Source organism: Columba livia, chromosome 7 (genome assembly GCF_036013475.1).
Source record: "Columba livia isolate bColLiv1 breed racing homer chromosome 7, bColLiv1.pat.W.v2, whole genome shotgun sequence".
NCBI lineage: Eukaryota > Metazoa > Chordata > Aves > Columbiformes > Columbidae > Columba > Columba livia.
Window position 1 is genome coordinate 10,961,298 of NC_088608.1, and position 16,343 is coordinate 10,977,640.

Here is a 16,343-nt window from a genome sequence, read left to right on the forward strand (position 1 = left end):
GGACCATACACAGGAGGAGGAAGGGAACACTTTTGTTTCTCTGTCCCAAGAACTAAAGGTACTAAATGTTAATACTTGGAAATCAGCAACTGCCAAGAACAAGTTCCCCACCCACCCATCCACCCTGAGCTTTGAAGTGTTTTCTTTCTAGCTTTACCTTGGCACACTGGCCAAATAAGTCACAAGTTTCCGAAGGTCTTCCTGTCTTATTCTGTCGTGATTGCTGCGGGCTGGGAAGGTCAAGACAGGACCACCTCGTTTATCACGGCCACCTGCGGAAAATAAAGGATTGTTAGAAAATCGGGCAGGAAGCACATGTCAAAAAAACTATGTGCGCTGAATTGATAAACACAAATTGCAGCACATTCAAGAGACCTTGCAGCCTTTGTGGCTTTCAGGCTTGCCTAATTAAGGAAGAAATGCTTGCAGTTGCTGGAGCTTCAAAAGGAGGAAATAGAAAAAAAAATTCCACATTTCTTCTGATTTTCACCTAATCCCATCAAATCTAATATAACTACCAATCCAGGTAGGCAATGCTAATGAAATCCCACTGTGGAGATAGTTTTAAACTGGTCCACATCAAGAAAGTGAAAGTATTTTTCACTGTTATTCAGTGTGCTGCATTGTTCATTGCCAGATAGTTTACACTGTCCTGAAAGTCAGAAGTGACGTATTCCAGTAACGTGTAGGCAAGTTAGACATTCTAATCCAGGGATGTCAAACTGCTCCTACATTTATACAGTCCAAAAATTACATTTGGCCCTTTGAAGGCAACTGCAAGGCTGATGTGGCCCCTGGTGAAAATGAGTTTGACACCCCTGTTCTAATCTATCTGGCAATTCAATTAAAATTGAAACTGTAATTTTGATTAGAAATTCGTGCCTTCTACGCTTTCTATTTAAAGAGTGTTGTTGGCAATTAGAATGATTTTTGATTTGTTGGTTTTTGTTGTTTTTTTTTTTCCTGTAGCTTTCCTGTCTTAAAACCCATTCCTTTTAAACTGCCAGTGTCTAACACTTAATGTTTTACAGCAAGCATCTAAAAGTTTAGCCATAAAGGAATGACTCTATTCTGAATCATACAATCACAGTGGTGAATACAACCTATTCTACAAGTACCTTGTTTTATTTTTTTGCTGGTAATAAAGTTTAATAAACTTGAAACTGAAATCTAGTGCCTTACACAATGTACAGTTCTTTCTTGATACAGTATAGCAGGATTTTTTCAGGAATTATGTGTTGTTAGATACATGTTTACATTGTTATCTAGGAGAAAAGTCACAGCAAACCTACAGTTCAAAAAGCTAGCACAGAACTCCAAAGACTTTGAAATAAGCTGTAAAATGCAAATGAGTTTGTGCTTTTCCATTGAAAACATAATCCTTTTAACAGAAATACTGCTTTTGAGAAAGGAAAATCACCTGCTTCTCTGAACTGAATTACCTGGCCAACAAGAAGAAAAATCAATACAAGGACATGCACATCTCTAGCACCCACCCACACTGCATTCTCTAGTACAGAGCACAGGACAACCCCAATCTGTGGGGCCGTGACTTCTACAAAGCTCCTAAACACCTTTGTTGGGTGGGAAGAGTCCTAAGAGGCTCTGCTGTCAGAGAAGGACACGTGTGCTTGGAAAAATAGTAAACTGGATCACCACAGGCAAAGAATTGCTCTGGGCAGATTTTAGATCAGGAACCAAGGAGGTCCCTCGAAAGGCAGGAGTTCCTGTAGGTGGACAAACTAGAAACCAAACTGATGAGATACACGAATGTACCACCAAGGCACAGGTTTTCCAGCTCTCTCTTTCTACGGAATAGAGAAGTCACTTGTAGATCCAGCTCCCACCTGACAACATACCCACTTGTTCATTTATTCTGAAACTGTCCATTCAGTTGATGCCACGACAGGTACAAGCTCACCTTCGAGCACAAAGTGCTTCCCTACGTGACCAGGTCACACAGGAGCAGCTAAAATAACAATGTTATTACTATATATACATTTTTTTAAAAACGGTATATCTTTTTTCAATGGACGCTATATACCTGAAGGGCTATGTTGTGCAACTCTCCATTGGAGACAGGTCATATCTGATTTGTACAAATAGAGAGGCAAAGATGTGCCATCTTCATTTTGAGCCTTCATGCATTCAGGAACACATATGGAGTACAAAACTGTCCTGTCTAATCTCCACTCAAATCTCTGTGCCTGATGTTTGCCTTTGGCTTCACACCATGAAGGTCAGGAAGATCTGTGGGAATTTGGTCTCACCTTGGTTGATTCATGCATCTGACAGCTGGCATGAGAACAGGGGTATAATGTAACAAGGATTCCATTTGCAAAGAAATAAGCTCAGTTTTATTTTGAGACCTATGTGTGTATATATATATATATATATATAATATATATGTGCAGTGGGCTGACCCAGGCTGGACACCAGGTGCCCACCAAAGCCACTCTGTCCCTCCCCAGCTAGACATGGGACAAAAACTATAATGAAAAGCTCGTAGGTTGAGACAAAGACAGAGGGAGATCACTCACCAGTTATTGCCACAGGCAAAACCAGACTTGACTTGGGAAAATTATTTTAACTTATTACCAATAAAATCAGACAGGGATAACGAGAAATAAAAACTAAATCTTAAAACACCTTCTTCCTGGCTCAACTTCACTCCCAATTTCTCTACCTTCTCCCTCCCAGCAGCACAGGGGGACAGGGAGTGGGGTTTATAGTCAGTTCATTACACATTATCCCTGCTGTTTCTTCCTCCCCAGGGGGAGAACTCCTCACACTCTTCCCCTACTCCAGTGTGGGGTCCCTCCCATATGAGACAGTCCTCCACAAACATCTCCAATGTGATCGCTTCCCAGAGACTGCAGTTCTTCATGAACTGCTCCAGTGTGGGTCCCTTCCATGGTTCAGTCCTTCAGGAACAGACTGTTCCAGTGTGAGCCTCCAGTAGGGTCATAAGTCCTGCCAGCAAACCTGCTCCAGCATGGGCTTCTTTCTCCATGGGGCCACAGGTCCTATCAGGATCCTTCTCCAGCCCAGGCTTCCCACAGGATAACGGTCTCCTTTGGGCACATCCACCTGCTATGGTGTGGGGTGCTCCATTAGTTGCTGGTGGATACCTTCTCACCATTAACCTCCTGTTGCAGATGGGCCCAGCTTTGGGTCCATCTTGGAGCCAGCTAGCACTAGTTCTATGAGATGTAGGGGAAGCTTCTAGCAGTGAGAACCTACACCTGTAGCATCCCCACTACCAAAACCTTGCCATGCAAACCCAATACAATATGTGTACAAAAAAAACACAACCCTCATTTTAAGCACATTCTCCCTTTGTGGAGATTATTTCACACACTGTACCAATGCCAAAACCATTATATCATACATGACGTGTCCAACAGAAAAGCAAGCCAGCCTATAGAACAGCAAACTAATGCAGCAACTAAAGCTAGAGGGAATTTTTTTTTTTCAACACAGGAAGTTTTTCAAGGTTTTGAAAAATTTCCTGTCATATCAAGATGTAACCAAGGCTTTCAAAAGTTTCCAGATATTCACTGAAGCAGAGGCCTGAAGTTGAATTGCATCCCAGAAGAACATGCTACTTGCTACTCAGTCAGGCTCCCTCTCCTTCATTCCCAACTATTTAAATATTTCTACAAAATGGAAAAGCACTAAGAGATGAGATCAGGAGACATCCAAGCCCACAGTTACAATCGTCTCCCAGGATATGAAACACCCACAACAGGACATGAGCTTCCCACAGCCCAGTAACCCTGTAATCACTCCAACACTGACCATTCACCTCAGCTTGGTAAACGAAAAGCTGTGTTTCTGGCCAGGGGCCCTTTTCCACCTACAGTTCCATCAAAGTAAGCACTGCAAAGAAATATAAATTAAAAAACATTATCTAAATACTGGTAGACTGGAAAAGTTAAATCAGAAAATTCTTGACCCCTTTTACTAAAAGTAACACAAAGATTTTGGCTACAGAAAAGGAAACCGGGTCCAGAACATTCCTGTCCTGTCTTTGCTTTAGGATACAAATTGTCCCTCAACAGTTCATCTAAACTGTCCTCAAGGGAGCAGGATAAATAAGGCTCTAGCACAGAGTCAGAAGTTACCAGGACAGACTGGGGAAAATGGGTTAATTCTCTTTGGAAGAGGAAGGATACACAATGACCCAGTTGGAGGTTTCTAGATGATGGAAGGACGAATAAGCATCTGGACCAATTCCAGACCAATTCTGGCACAGAAGAACAAGGGGACACGGGGCAAATACCAAGAATGTGAGGTTTAGAAAAAAAATTTTCACATTTGTGATAAAAGTACTGCTCCATGTTCTGAGAAATAGGGTGAAATTATTATTACAAGTGCATCATACATACTAAAATCCTTCACTTGTTTCCAAATTATTCATGAGCAATCCCTAATTTTTATGAATACTTGCATAATTTATAATTTTATAAAGAGCCTGTATAAAGAATTCTATTATTCCAAGAAACATCAGGTTTCTTCCAGAACAAACCATAGGACTTGCAGCATTCAGTACCTGTGCTTTACTCTTAAATACTAACAATATGTAGCTTTTCCATTGTGCTTTATAACTGAAAATTTCAGGGTTTTTTAGGCAGACTAAATAATATATTGACACCATCTAACTTTAGACACCCAACATGCCTATATTAGGGCCCTCATCTCCTCTAATGGAGCCTCTAGGCAGGTAGTAACAACCACTAGAGGAGAAGAAAATCTTTTGGCATTGGCTGTACAGGGACTCTATACCTTTTTCCCTCTTCATTATCTCTTCAATCTTTTATTGAGGGGAATACAGAGGTACAGAAAGTGGAAGAATTTCAGCCCAGATGCCACAGCATTCTTCAAGTCACTTGAAGAACCAGGACTAGAAACAAGGTTTTCTGACTCTTAGTCTACTGTGTTAGAGCTCCATTGTGCTTAGGTTAAAATTCAGCAACTGAAAACATTATAGAAACTCTGTCTCTGCTTATAGGTAATTCACCCAAGGAGGATAACATTGCCCCAAGTCAGCCATGATCTGAACATCAATTTTACATGTACAGTCTCTTCAGAGAACTACCCAGCATATTGTTTTGAAAGGAAATTAAAAAATCGAAGGGAGTAAAGAGTCTCAATTGCTCTAATCAATATGTCTCTTCTCCTGCCTCCCACTGGGTTTACAGACATGGAATGCAATAATCAAACATGTCATTAGGTTTGCTAATTACAGTTATTAAATGTTAAAACAAACAGATGAAAATTTCTAATTGTTTTTCAAGGTGGGTTTTCATGGGCTTTGCTCTGATTTAGAGAGGCAAACAGATGGTCTAGTTATTAGTGCTCTGGAAAAAGGAGTCAGAAAAACACATGTTCTTCAGGGCACAAAGTACACTGAGAACAACTATTTAGCCATATATGTCTTGCATTCTTCCTACAAAATCCTTTCTTGATGGCTTTGCCCGTCAGTGGCTTGCTTGCCAGTTCTTCCCATCTCCCTTTCTTCTAGTTTTTACAGAGACCATTCAGCTAAATTCAGCATTTCTTCCCACAAGTGGGATTACATCATTTTTCCTCCACAAATCATACAGGGATATTGCAGTGATGGCACAAGGCATACTGCATTAAAAGAAAACATTAAAGAAACCTCAAAAAACCTGCATGGAAGCAGGCAGCAGAGTCAGTGACCTTCTGATGACCACTTCTCTGGTCAAGCCTCCAATCAAGAAGAAAGGGACTCCAGACACAGGATCCGTGTCCTGACCACTGCCTGAACTGACATCTTAATCCTCTCAGTGGTGGGCCCAAATGTTTTTACCTATGGTGGCTGCAGCTACGCACAGTTAAGCCATTATGTTGGCCAACCCAGAGCATCATTAATGTGAATTCTGTGTAGGAGCCTTCCCAGTTTCAAGTCCCGAGGCACATCCAGCCCTGATAATACACAAAAACCTGAAATTCCAGCTCTGCGTAATCCTATTTAGAACAGGAAATTATCAGTGTCCTTTAATGCAGACTTCTTGTATACAGCAGATGATTTCATGAAGCTCTGTTTTCAATCTGCATTTCTTCAGTTCTATCAGCCATTCCACCATGATACTAACCTGCTTGCATTTATCTATATTTAGGGGATTCAAGCCCTCTGCTTCCTTTCACACTCTCTTTATGAGCATGAATTCATAAGGATTAGCCATAGAAACAGACAAACTTGTAAAAGCTCTCGAGTACTTTGTCTAAGGTCCTGCAACACATCAGCAACAGAGACAGGAGTAGCACCCAGCATCCCTGGCCTCTGTTCAGATGTCTACTGGAGTTCAAATGAACATGCTGCTTCATCTGACCCCCATAGATCACAAACTGATCAATCTTGATGTTGCAGACTCTGCTGAGACCATAAGTGAGTTTCCAGAAGAGCTGAAATACTCCTCAAAAGGTATTTCAGTCCAAAATGTCCTGGAAAATGAATGATAATGAAGAGAAGTAGGCGACAGAACAAGCTCAGCTGATGTCAGGCGCTTCGGTAAACTGACAAACAATATGCTCTAGACTTCTAAATCTAATTGACAGACTTCCTTGGAAAGCAAAACATCAAGGAATTGGTATCCAGAATCTTAAAATATTATTCCTTTCCCTGCCATAGCTGAACTCTATGAGAGTCTGTTTGCCACCAGACCTTCTGGGAACAGGCTTCTATACTAAAACCTCTCCAGCTTCAAGAAGGACTAATTTTTTGTAAGGGCAATATATAGCATTATCTGTGTGACCACCCTCAAACTCAGTTGGTTCCAAAGCAGGTGATTCTAGTGCAACAACGACAGAAATTAGAGCTCCCACAAGAAGCCCATCTGCAGCTAACGCAGCTGTAATGCAGTCACCAGGGCCTGATCCTCCAGCATGTTGTCCTTTGCAGCACCCCATATCCCAGAGTCAATTATTTGAATCAAATCCTAATGGCCAACATTTGCAACATTACATTTAGGGTTAATGATTCCAAAAACAAGGCTGTATGTTCCCACCAGAAGATCTCTTGGCAGAGCAGATCAGAGACTGTAGGCAGAATGCTCAGCACAGCCACTGGAGAATCCCATTTCCCACCAGGTAGATTTGTTCTGCAATCACCCAGAGCCAATAAATGGATTTGAAGAGACCATATGCTGTGGCTTGTAAATACACCATCACTGACTTATGCACGCATTTTTGGGTACTTCTTTAATTTTAAATGTTGACTTGCCAACAAGCCACTGGGAAATGTGTCTCTTTTCCCATAGAGAAAGTTATTGCCCCAACAAAGCAAAACTAAGGACAAGTGAGACTCATTAAAACAAAGGAAGAGCTTCTCTGTGTGGAAGGCAAAACTTTCAGAGAGAATACAGAGAAACCCATTTGTGTCTCTGGAAGAAGCTGGTGAGCTGCGAAGTATCAAGAGAGGGAGCACCAGCACCCTCGTCTTCAACACTGGCCCTTACACCTACACAAACCTCACTGCCTTTTGCCCCACACGCAAATTAGGCTTGTTGATCTCACCTCTTCTGTTGCAGAGGCATGGCAATAGTGGTATATATTTAAAAAACACAGTAGAGAAACTGAACAAAGTAAACCCCAAATCAAGCTATTGAATTTACATAATTGATATTAGGCAGTCTTTTTCCTCTCTGGTTTTAAGAAGAAATTCAGCCCAGAGCTGGAAAACACTGGCAGATTAAAATGTTTCTGAAATTGCACATTCCAGCAAAGTATTTCCATTTCAAATAGCTTATATTTTCCCATTAAAAAAAAAAAAAAAGCTTAAAAAAAACCCCCACCATTGCTAATACAGAGGGGGTGTCCTGTGGTGAATTTCAGTTCTTCTTGTCAGTTAAAATTGATTCCTTCGGAAAAAAAATAAACCTACGAACCAAAGTGCTTTCACAGAAATAAGGAAGTTTTCAAGGATGATGAGTCTCATTAGTAGGACAGAAGAGCACACCTTACTGTAAAATGACCAAAATGGTTGGTTTTTGTAACTTTAATTATTGCATATGCTACAATCACCTCCCTATGCCCCTATATAGATTTATAAGCTCCCAGCCTGAATTTTTCTTGACTCCCTTTGTAAATGAAGATGAGACATTTGCTGAGATACATATAGAGATCACCATGTCTTTAAAGATTGGATCTTGGCAAACTGTTGGGTGTCCGAGAGCCAGGACAGTATGTTCTGGCAGTGAGTAGATATTCTCCACAGAAACTGTTTAATTCAGTCCATGGTTATGGTTAAAATTTATAGAAAGAAATAGGGAAACTGATTCTGCACACTATATTTACAACCTGTAAATGAAATCAGAAATTCCAGGAAACATTTTTATTTCTGCTCTAACTTTAGGTGTCTTGATGAGGACACCTAAAAAGCACCTATAGGTAAAGGCTCTTCTCTAGCCTCAAAAATGACCTAAGAATCTTAAAAAGCAAAAGGAAAAAAAAGTACCCCAGCAGACTCAGACCTCATCAAAAGACCTAGAAACTTTGCAATCTAAGCTTTTTCATTTTCTTCTTCAAAGAAAAATCTTCATAATGCAGCAACAAATTCTAGATGAAAGCATGATTGCCCCAAACCACTAGGAAAATTCAACATCCAAGAATTGCTATGTTTTTCTAATAGCATATTTCCTCTTTTTGGAATTTCCATTGATTTCAAACTACGTCAGGGAATGGTATAAAGAGGAAGACATTTTTCTGTAACAAAATATAGAAGTCTTGATGTTTCATTTGAAATTTCCATTCCAGAGGAAGAAGAGAATGGAAACTCTAAATTTAAATAAAAACATTTTGTGCAAATATAAAATATTTACATCATTCAGAAATTAAATATTTTGGTTAGTTCTATTCCCAACCCAATACAAATCCCACTGTCCACAAATCAGTGTTTGAGGCTCCCTGGAACCTGGATCCAAACTCTTCCAATGCCTGGAGGGCCCTGGGATCTCATTTCAACCCTTCTTCTGAAGAGTGAAGTGCATCCATCACAGAGAAAGCAAAACATGTGATCTCATGTGCCTGTGGCTCAAAGTGACCTGTGGTGTCTTCAGACAAACTTTTGGGAAGGTCAGTGTCTTCCCCTCTGAGCCTTCTCTTTGGGTCATCCTGCTGGCCTAAATTTAGTGAAACCTATTTGCAAAGTTGTCCTTCCATCTGATCTGTTTACACTGAAATTCATCCTCTCAAATCTCTCTGTTGTCCTTCAGGCTCTCAGCCAGGCTCAGATGTCACTGTGACCCAGCTCCAGAGACACACACAGTTGAGGACAGTGGGCTTTTTGAAGGATGGAGGTGGCCAAACCTTTACTGCACCCACTTCTCCCTGCCCTGTGCCTTTTGTTTCCCAAAGTCCATAGAAAAACCTCCCACTGCTGAACACACAAGCTCTGCTTGTCACAGCTGCAGCAGCTCACCAGCTTGTTAGCCCCTTCTGCTGTTGATTCTTCAGTGCTCAACCACCCTCTCAGAAACATGGCCAGCCTCCTCCTTTGTGCTCCTGCCTGGGCAGATGAGCAGACGGTACCTGAGTGACAGGTGGAGCCCACATGCTGCGGCTCTTCTGAGTCCTGCAGGGAACGGGAATTGGTGGGGAGGATTCTGAGAAACTCTTCTGAGTAGGATGTGGGGAAGGGGCAAATGCTTTCAGTGAGACCCACAGCATTAGTCAATTAGCAAGCTTTTCATAGCCGAAGTGTATGAAAAGCTTCATGCGGGGGAAGGGAACACGGTAACACTCTCCCCTCCCTCTCCTGAGAACTTCATTCACTTCCTCCTGTATTTCACCAATCAATAGAAAGTCTCCTATAAATATAATTAAGCAGATGAATGACATCCCAAGTTAAAACACTCTTCTAAAACAGCATCTGTGTTTCCTAGGAAAGACTATAAGCCCAGCTTCCAAAATATTTCACCACCTCTCACTGAAAAAGAACGCCTAAAATAATCTACAACTTAGTTTATTTCTTTTTCTCTGTGCTCGGCTCCTTCTCACAATACAAAAATCAGTCTCTGGCCTGTAGTTCACTGCCTAGTGGTTCCGAAAGCCATTCCGCTGCTGGAAGCAACACAGTGAACCACTCAGGCAAAGCCAAGATTTTATAAGGGTTTAAGCAACAAGCAAGTGGCCAAAGGCTCCCCCTTGCCAATCCCTTGTTTAATCCACTTCATGAGGTCAGTGATGGAAGTGATCAGACAGCAATGGCCAAGACTCACAGTCTTACTGACTTTTCAGGCCACTGTTCTGCTTATAAGTGCTGGAATGAGATTTTCAGGTGCTGTTTAGACACACACACACATGAACTTTGCTTGGGTTCAGTCTAGTTCATACATGAGATCACTGGAAGAAATCAAGAACCAGTTCCAGGAAAAAATCCCAATGTTACCCACTCCTGAAGTCTCCCGCTGTGCAGGGATGTGGATGCAGAGCCCTGAGCCAGCTGAAGGAAAGCGTCAGGCACAGAGCCCCAGACAGCATTTAGGCTGGATGAATCCGTGCCCAGCTAGTTAGCGCTGTATTTCAACTCTGAAATTAAGTGCACTTCTGAAAGCTCAAGTACTCCTCTGAGATGCCACGGCTGTGCAGGCAGGTCCTGCTGTGCCTGCTCTGGAGCAGACAGCACCAGTGTCGCTCCCTGCCCAGTCTGCCATGCATGGTCCAGGTGTGGAGCATCCACAGCGCTGAAACACAAAGGATGGTACAGCCCCCATCTCAAGGAGCTTGTATACTCTCTGCAGCTTCCCTGTTGAATCATGGACTAAAAGACAAGCTGGTGAGCCACAGCAGAGAAGAGAAATAAGCTTATGTAACTGAGGTGCTCAGCTGAGATTTTTTGTGTGTGTGCTGATAAAGTCTGCTAGTGTAAGGAGAACCCTTGACAACTTTACTGTACTGTTATAGTTAAAATTAACTGTAGTATAAAACTCTGTAGAAGACTCAATAAAACTCTCCTTTTCCTTGAGGAAGCCTGATTACAAATGCTATGTGTTCCCAGAGTCTGTGCTAACTACAGAATGACTTTTTTTTTTTTTTTTTTTTCATCTTGCGAAGTCCAGCTATTTGATTTTTTTCTGTTTTGGCAAACGTTTTCTCTTTTGTGCTCAAAGCATACATTAGGAAGTTATTCCACTTTAATTAAAAAGAACCTAGGCATCAGTTGAAGTGCTCAAATACTTTTCTTAATCTGCTTCATTAAAACAACCTGGGGGAAGACTGAGCAGTACTTAAACTCTGGGCTGGGGGTTGATGGAGTTATTGCAATAAGACACCAGCAGCTCAGAGTATTTTATCTGCAAAGACCCCTGACAATTTTTGTCTCTTGATGTTGCATTTGGAGACCAGGGACAAGAGGTGTAAATCCTAGGACAGCTATCTATCTAGTTGTGTCAGGAACAGGCATATTTTGAGGAGATACAAGTCTGGAGGCTGATGAGTCTACAAGGAGCAAGGTGTTGCTTGCCTGCAGCAGATCACAGTGCAAAACCCCAGGGGATCATGTTGATGCTGCTCATTTAACGCCCTCCCACAAGGCAAGCCTGGCCCAGGACAGCATCTAATGAGCTGATGATTTGGTGCAAGACCCTCTGGCTCAGAGCTGAAGGCAGGCACCGTCACTGGAAAGGGCTATATAAATGATCCAGAGATGTTGTAGTTATTAAATATTCCATGAATTACCAAATGATCCTGCAGTTGTTTCCATGCGGTACAACTACAGGAGCCAAGAACTGAATTCTTCCCGAGGGTGTCTGGTTCAGCTTTGTGTCACAAACAAGTCTGCAGGTACACTGTGTTGTCATGACTATGTTCCCCTCTTCGGAGCAGTGAAAGACAACCACCATGTCAAACGTTTCAGGACATTCTGAATGAGACACCAGTGAGCGGTAAAGCAGTCAAGCGCCTGAGTTCTGCTGGGATAAGCTTGAGTTTTCACCCGAGGCTTTTGGGATCTCACAAACTTCCCTCAAAGTCTAGGATTTTCAGAAAGTTTAGGGTTTATAGAGTCACTAATGGTTTGTGCAAGTCACTGCTGGATTTGTGATCCCTGGACAACTTAACTGTTGTTACAGGGGAATGACATCTCACACCAACCATTAGTCAAGGCAAAATATTTTCCTGCCTGGCCAGGCATCTCTATGGCTCAGCAGGGTAACAAGCCCCATTTCCATGGACCCCACTCCAGCATCCATGGGGCAAATTGGTGAGGAAGAGCCTGGGCACCTAATGGCCTCACTGCTCCTCTCCTCCCATCTGCAGTCAGCATTACTGCAGAGACAAAGGAAACAAAAAGGAGAGATTGCAAACAAGGGGGCCAGCTGCTTTTGATGCAGGTTTTCTCATTGCAATAAGGAAGAACATGAAAAGCAGCTTGAATGGTTTGCAATCATCATAAATGCTGGCACTAGAAATACCCTATTTTTATGCTGCCAGTTTGAGCGACTTCATGTAAGATTATGATCGCTTCAGACTTTCTCTTCTTCCTCTCCCTGACAAGTTGTAATTCACCTCAGAAACAATATAATCCAAGCCATTGTCTCTTCTTCATCCACCCCTAGGTTCTCAAGATTTGTCTCCAGAATGAAGGCTGTAAATCTTTGTACAGGATGGCAGGAGATCTTTCAGCATCTGAGTTATTATGTAAAATGCAGTATCAATGGTGCTTTTAACTGCAAGTTGATTGGGATTGCAAATGAAACACCAGTGATTTACAGGTCTGAGTGCTTCCTACAAACAGGAATTAATGCTATTCACTGACCTTGAACCCCAAGCAGGATCTCTGAACCATTCTGAATGCTGAGATAGCACACATCTGGGCTGGAGCTGAGGTGCTGCATTTCATCCCACTGTGCTGCCCCCATTTATTTACCCTTTTCTCAGAATAAGAAGAAAATCACCATGGTCCAGTTTCCAACACTCTGAGTATTACTTCCTAGTCCTGTTCTACATACAGCCCATTTTTTAGCAGAAGAGCTAACTTAATTGCTACAAAGTCCAAACACAAAACCGATCCCTCGTGACCCTGCAGCACCATAAGGACCAGGATATGGCAGACAGTGCTCATGCTGAGCTAGAAGGACCCAGGAAAGATGTTCTCACCTGATACAAAGGCCACCTTCTCCTTCAGAATAGGGAGGACATCAGCAGCTTTTAAGCCATCATTTCGAAAAGAACCTGCAAAACAGAGCAAAACAGGAAAGCCACATTAGAAAAGAGCATGTCCTTGCTCCCAGCTTCACAGACACTCCATGTTTCTCAAAATCAGACTGGAGAAAGTCTATAAATTACATAAAAGCAGCAAGAGCTAGACCCTAATGGCTGATATTCAAACAGCATAAGCATCAATAGAGATGTGTTTATAAAAAGAAAATATAGAGAATCAACTTATCACTTTATTCTTCAGGAGTTTTGAAAAGTTAAAAAATTTCCCATCAAGGAACCAGCTTTATTCCCACTGCTTTTTTCGCAGACAGCAATATTGAGACTGAGAGACACCCAGGTTGCACTCTGAGCCAGGAGCCCTCTCCCTTCACTTTCTGAACACAGTCCAGGCAAAACTGCAGGGAACATTACAGCATATACACATCCATTTGACATCAGCCCTTGAGACAGATTTGCAAGGGGATTGGGTAAGGTTTTTCACCTTCCCTTCTTTCTGCTCTACACAGCACAGCTGGAGATGTAACAGCTCAAGGTGGGAACTCCACTTACACTTCTTACAAGCCAGCCAAAGTTTTCCCTGGGTAAGGAGTGGTTTGAAGCCATGGCACATCCTCAGGTAGTCCATGTTGTTTGATTATGAGTTGAATATACCTACACAGGCCACTTGCTTTCCATGCAGTACCAAATTATTTCATCTCTTCTGAAAGTTCACCAAAGAAATTCCAGATTTTCACTCTTCTGGAAGCATTAGGCAAAAAAATTGCCAGTGGTTTCAGCCACCACCAACATTCCTCTGTTTTTCAAAAGACCAGTGGTGATGGATCAGCCCACGGCAAGCCAGACACTGTTATTCCATCAGCACTATTACAAAACAAAAGGTGGGTTTGAAGGACGTCTTCGCAGTAGCTCTGAAAAATAACTCATCCATCAGTGGGTAGTGAATATCCATCATGACAAGTGAGCCTCAATATGGCTTCAAATCTATTCCAGCTCACCAAAGAGTACAACATATTTGCAACTGTATTTTTACTTTCACAGGCAGGCAGCAATAATCATTCTTCTGAGATGGTACCAGGGCAAGAGTGTCTTCTCACTAGGCATCTTTACTGACTGGCTAGAAACAGGGCAACCTCACTCCAGCCATCACACCTTCCTTGCTGAACACCGCAGACGACACCTGACAACCTGTGTCTGAATGTGGAAATGGGGAGAAAAGCCCCCTGTCACCTGTTTTGTCATCTACTTCTTATATCATGCAGCCTGCAAAGGTACAGTGATTTGATCCATGCAGACATACCGAACAGACAAGATGAGGACCATAACAGTCATTTTTGCTTCCAGCTGGACGTGAGTTTTAATATTGTTTTTATGGTTGAGTTATGGTTAATGGCAAGTGCAGTAGCATTTGCCATTCACAGTCAGCTTGTGCAACAACACTGTCTTGTACATGCAGATATATCCTTCACTAGTGACCTTTGTGCATTCTATGTTAAACATATGAGACTTTGCTATTAACTTATCCTCTTAAAAAGAATAACTTCCCAGATCCCAGACTGTGGCTAGTTCTCACATCAAAGGCAGGAACTGTTCAGCCACAAGCAACATTTAGAATTTAAGCAGCTTTGTATATAAGCATCTCATCCACGAAGCAAACGAGAACCAACATGCTAGACACATCATGATGGCTTGAAGACACTGAGGCAGAGTACTGGGCCGAATTTCTCCAGCTGCAAGTTCAGCAGTTTCAGTGCAAGTTGAGTTTTGGCCAATATTTGTTAAATTTGTCAAGGAAACAGCAACGTCTATTCTCAGGCACTTAACTGTGAACTAGATGTTATACAACTGAAGTCTTGGTGAACATTGCCAAAAAATGTCAGTGAGTATAGTATTTGTACACAAAAAACACACAATAAGGACTTCCTAGCAAAAGACCACCATAACGAGGCCTGAAGGGCAATTTCAAACACTCTCCTTCCAAGGAAGGACTGCATCTCACAGAGACCAGGAGAAAAATGTATGACCTCTAAAGATGGTCATGTCCTGAGCTGCAGCAGGGCAGGCTGCAGGCAAGGGGTTCACTGCTCATGGCTCCAGTGTCCTGTCTGTGCACAGGAAAGGCAAGAAAAGGCATGAATAGGGGCAGTGCTGAGAGCAGCATTTTTCACCTTCCTCAGTATTCCCCAGAACAGGTCAGTCACGCTCCAAAATGATGAAGGAACAGGAAAACTTTGAGCCCATCCTACAGCCAGGGAAACAGTGAAAACTCCCATGAGCTGCAAAACTTTCCTTAGGATGAGGGAGAAAACTCCTGTAGATCAGTGCCTGAAGCCTTGCCCCCACTCTGGGTGATGTACATGCTCACCCAGGTGGCAGCTCATGACCCACAGATGAGGCCGTGGCCACTGGTTTCAGAGGTCACTCCAGCTCCTGACAAAATCCTCACTTTAGCAGCTACATCTCAGAGCAGGCTGCCAGGTTTTCCAGTAATGGCTGGGGGAAAGGATGCATAAATGAGAAAACCAACGGCTGTAATAATGGCTCCAAAAGGAACAGCAAATCTGTCTCCAGGAGGGCCCAGAGCAGCAATGTTGCATTCCCCAGTTCATAAGTTATTATAAGCATACTCTAATAATGCTCATTTTCATCCTATCCCCCAGCTGTTTCTAATACACTTGTTTTGTTTGTTTGCGTGCTGGATCCAAAGCAGTGTCTGTATAGAATGGTCTAATTTTTGCCACAGAGTCCTGGTTATACAGTCATTTAGCCAGTTCATTTCTAGATGATGATGAAGGCTGTATTTTGTATCCTGCCCTACACCTCTCTCCTACCCCTGTAAGATTCAAGCCCTTCTGCAGCAAAAGGACAGAGAAGGGCAGACAGATGAAGGAAGGGCAAGCTGAACACTGAGCCATCCTGCCCATTGTTCATGCATGGGTTTGCTGCTTCACCACCATCATAAGCACGGGACTACATGACAGTGCCCCTCTTGCCTTTCTACCTGCAAGCCTCACCATGGTCTGTGAAGAAGCTTAAGCATTGCAGTTGCCTCTTTATCAAAAGAGAGGTGCAGAGAGGACAGTGCCATGTCCCAGTCACCCTGCAGCCCCTCACATCTTCATCACATCCTGGCTGGGTGTGCTATCCAGTGATATGTGACC

The 16,343-nt window shown here is 42.6% G+C and overlaps 1 protein-coding gene across 11 annotated transcripts in view; it reads right to left on the reverse strand.

Moving 5' to 3' along the window:
- Nucleotides 1-16,343, reverse strand: part of KALRN (kalirin RhoGEF kinase) — a 510,474-nt gene that overhangs the window by 334,853 nt on the left and 159,278 nt on the right. For all 11 annotated transcript variants that reach the window (XM_065070486.1, XM_065070487.1, XM_065070491.1 and 8 more), the window contains 2 exons: nt 13,123-13,197; nt 158-272 (listed from right to left, as the gene is read on the reverse strand). In XM_065070486.1, coding sequence (XP_064926558.1) covers nt 158-272; nt 13,123-13,197 — 190 coding nt within the window. The remainder of the gene's footprint in view (nt 1-157; nt 273-13,122; nt 13,198-16,343) is intronic.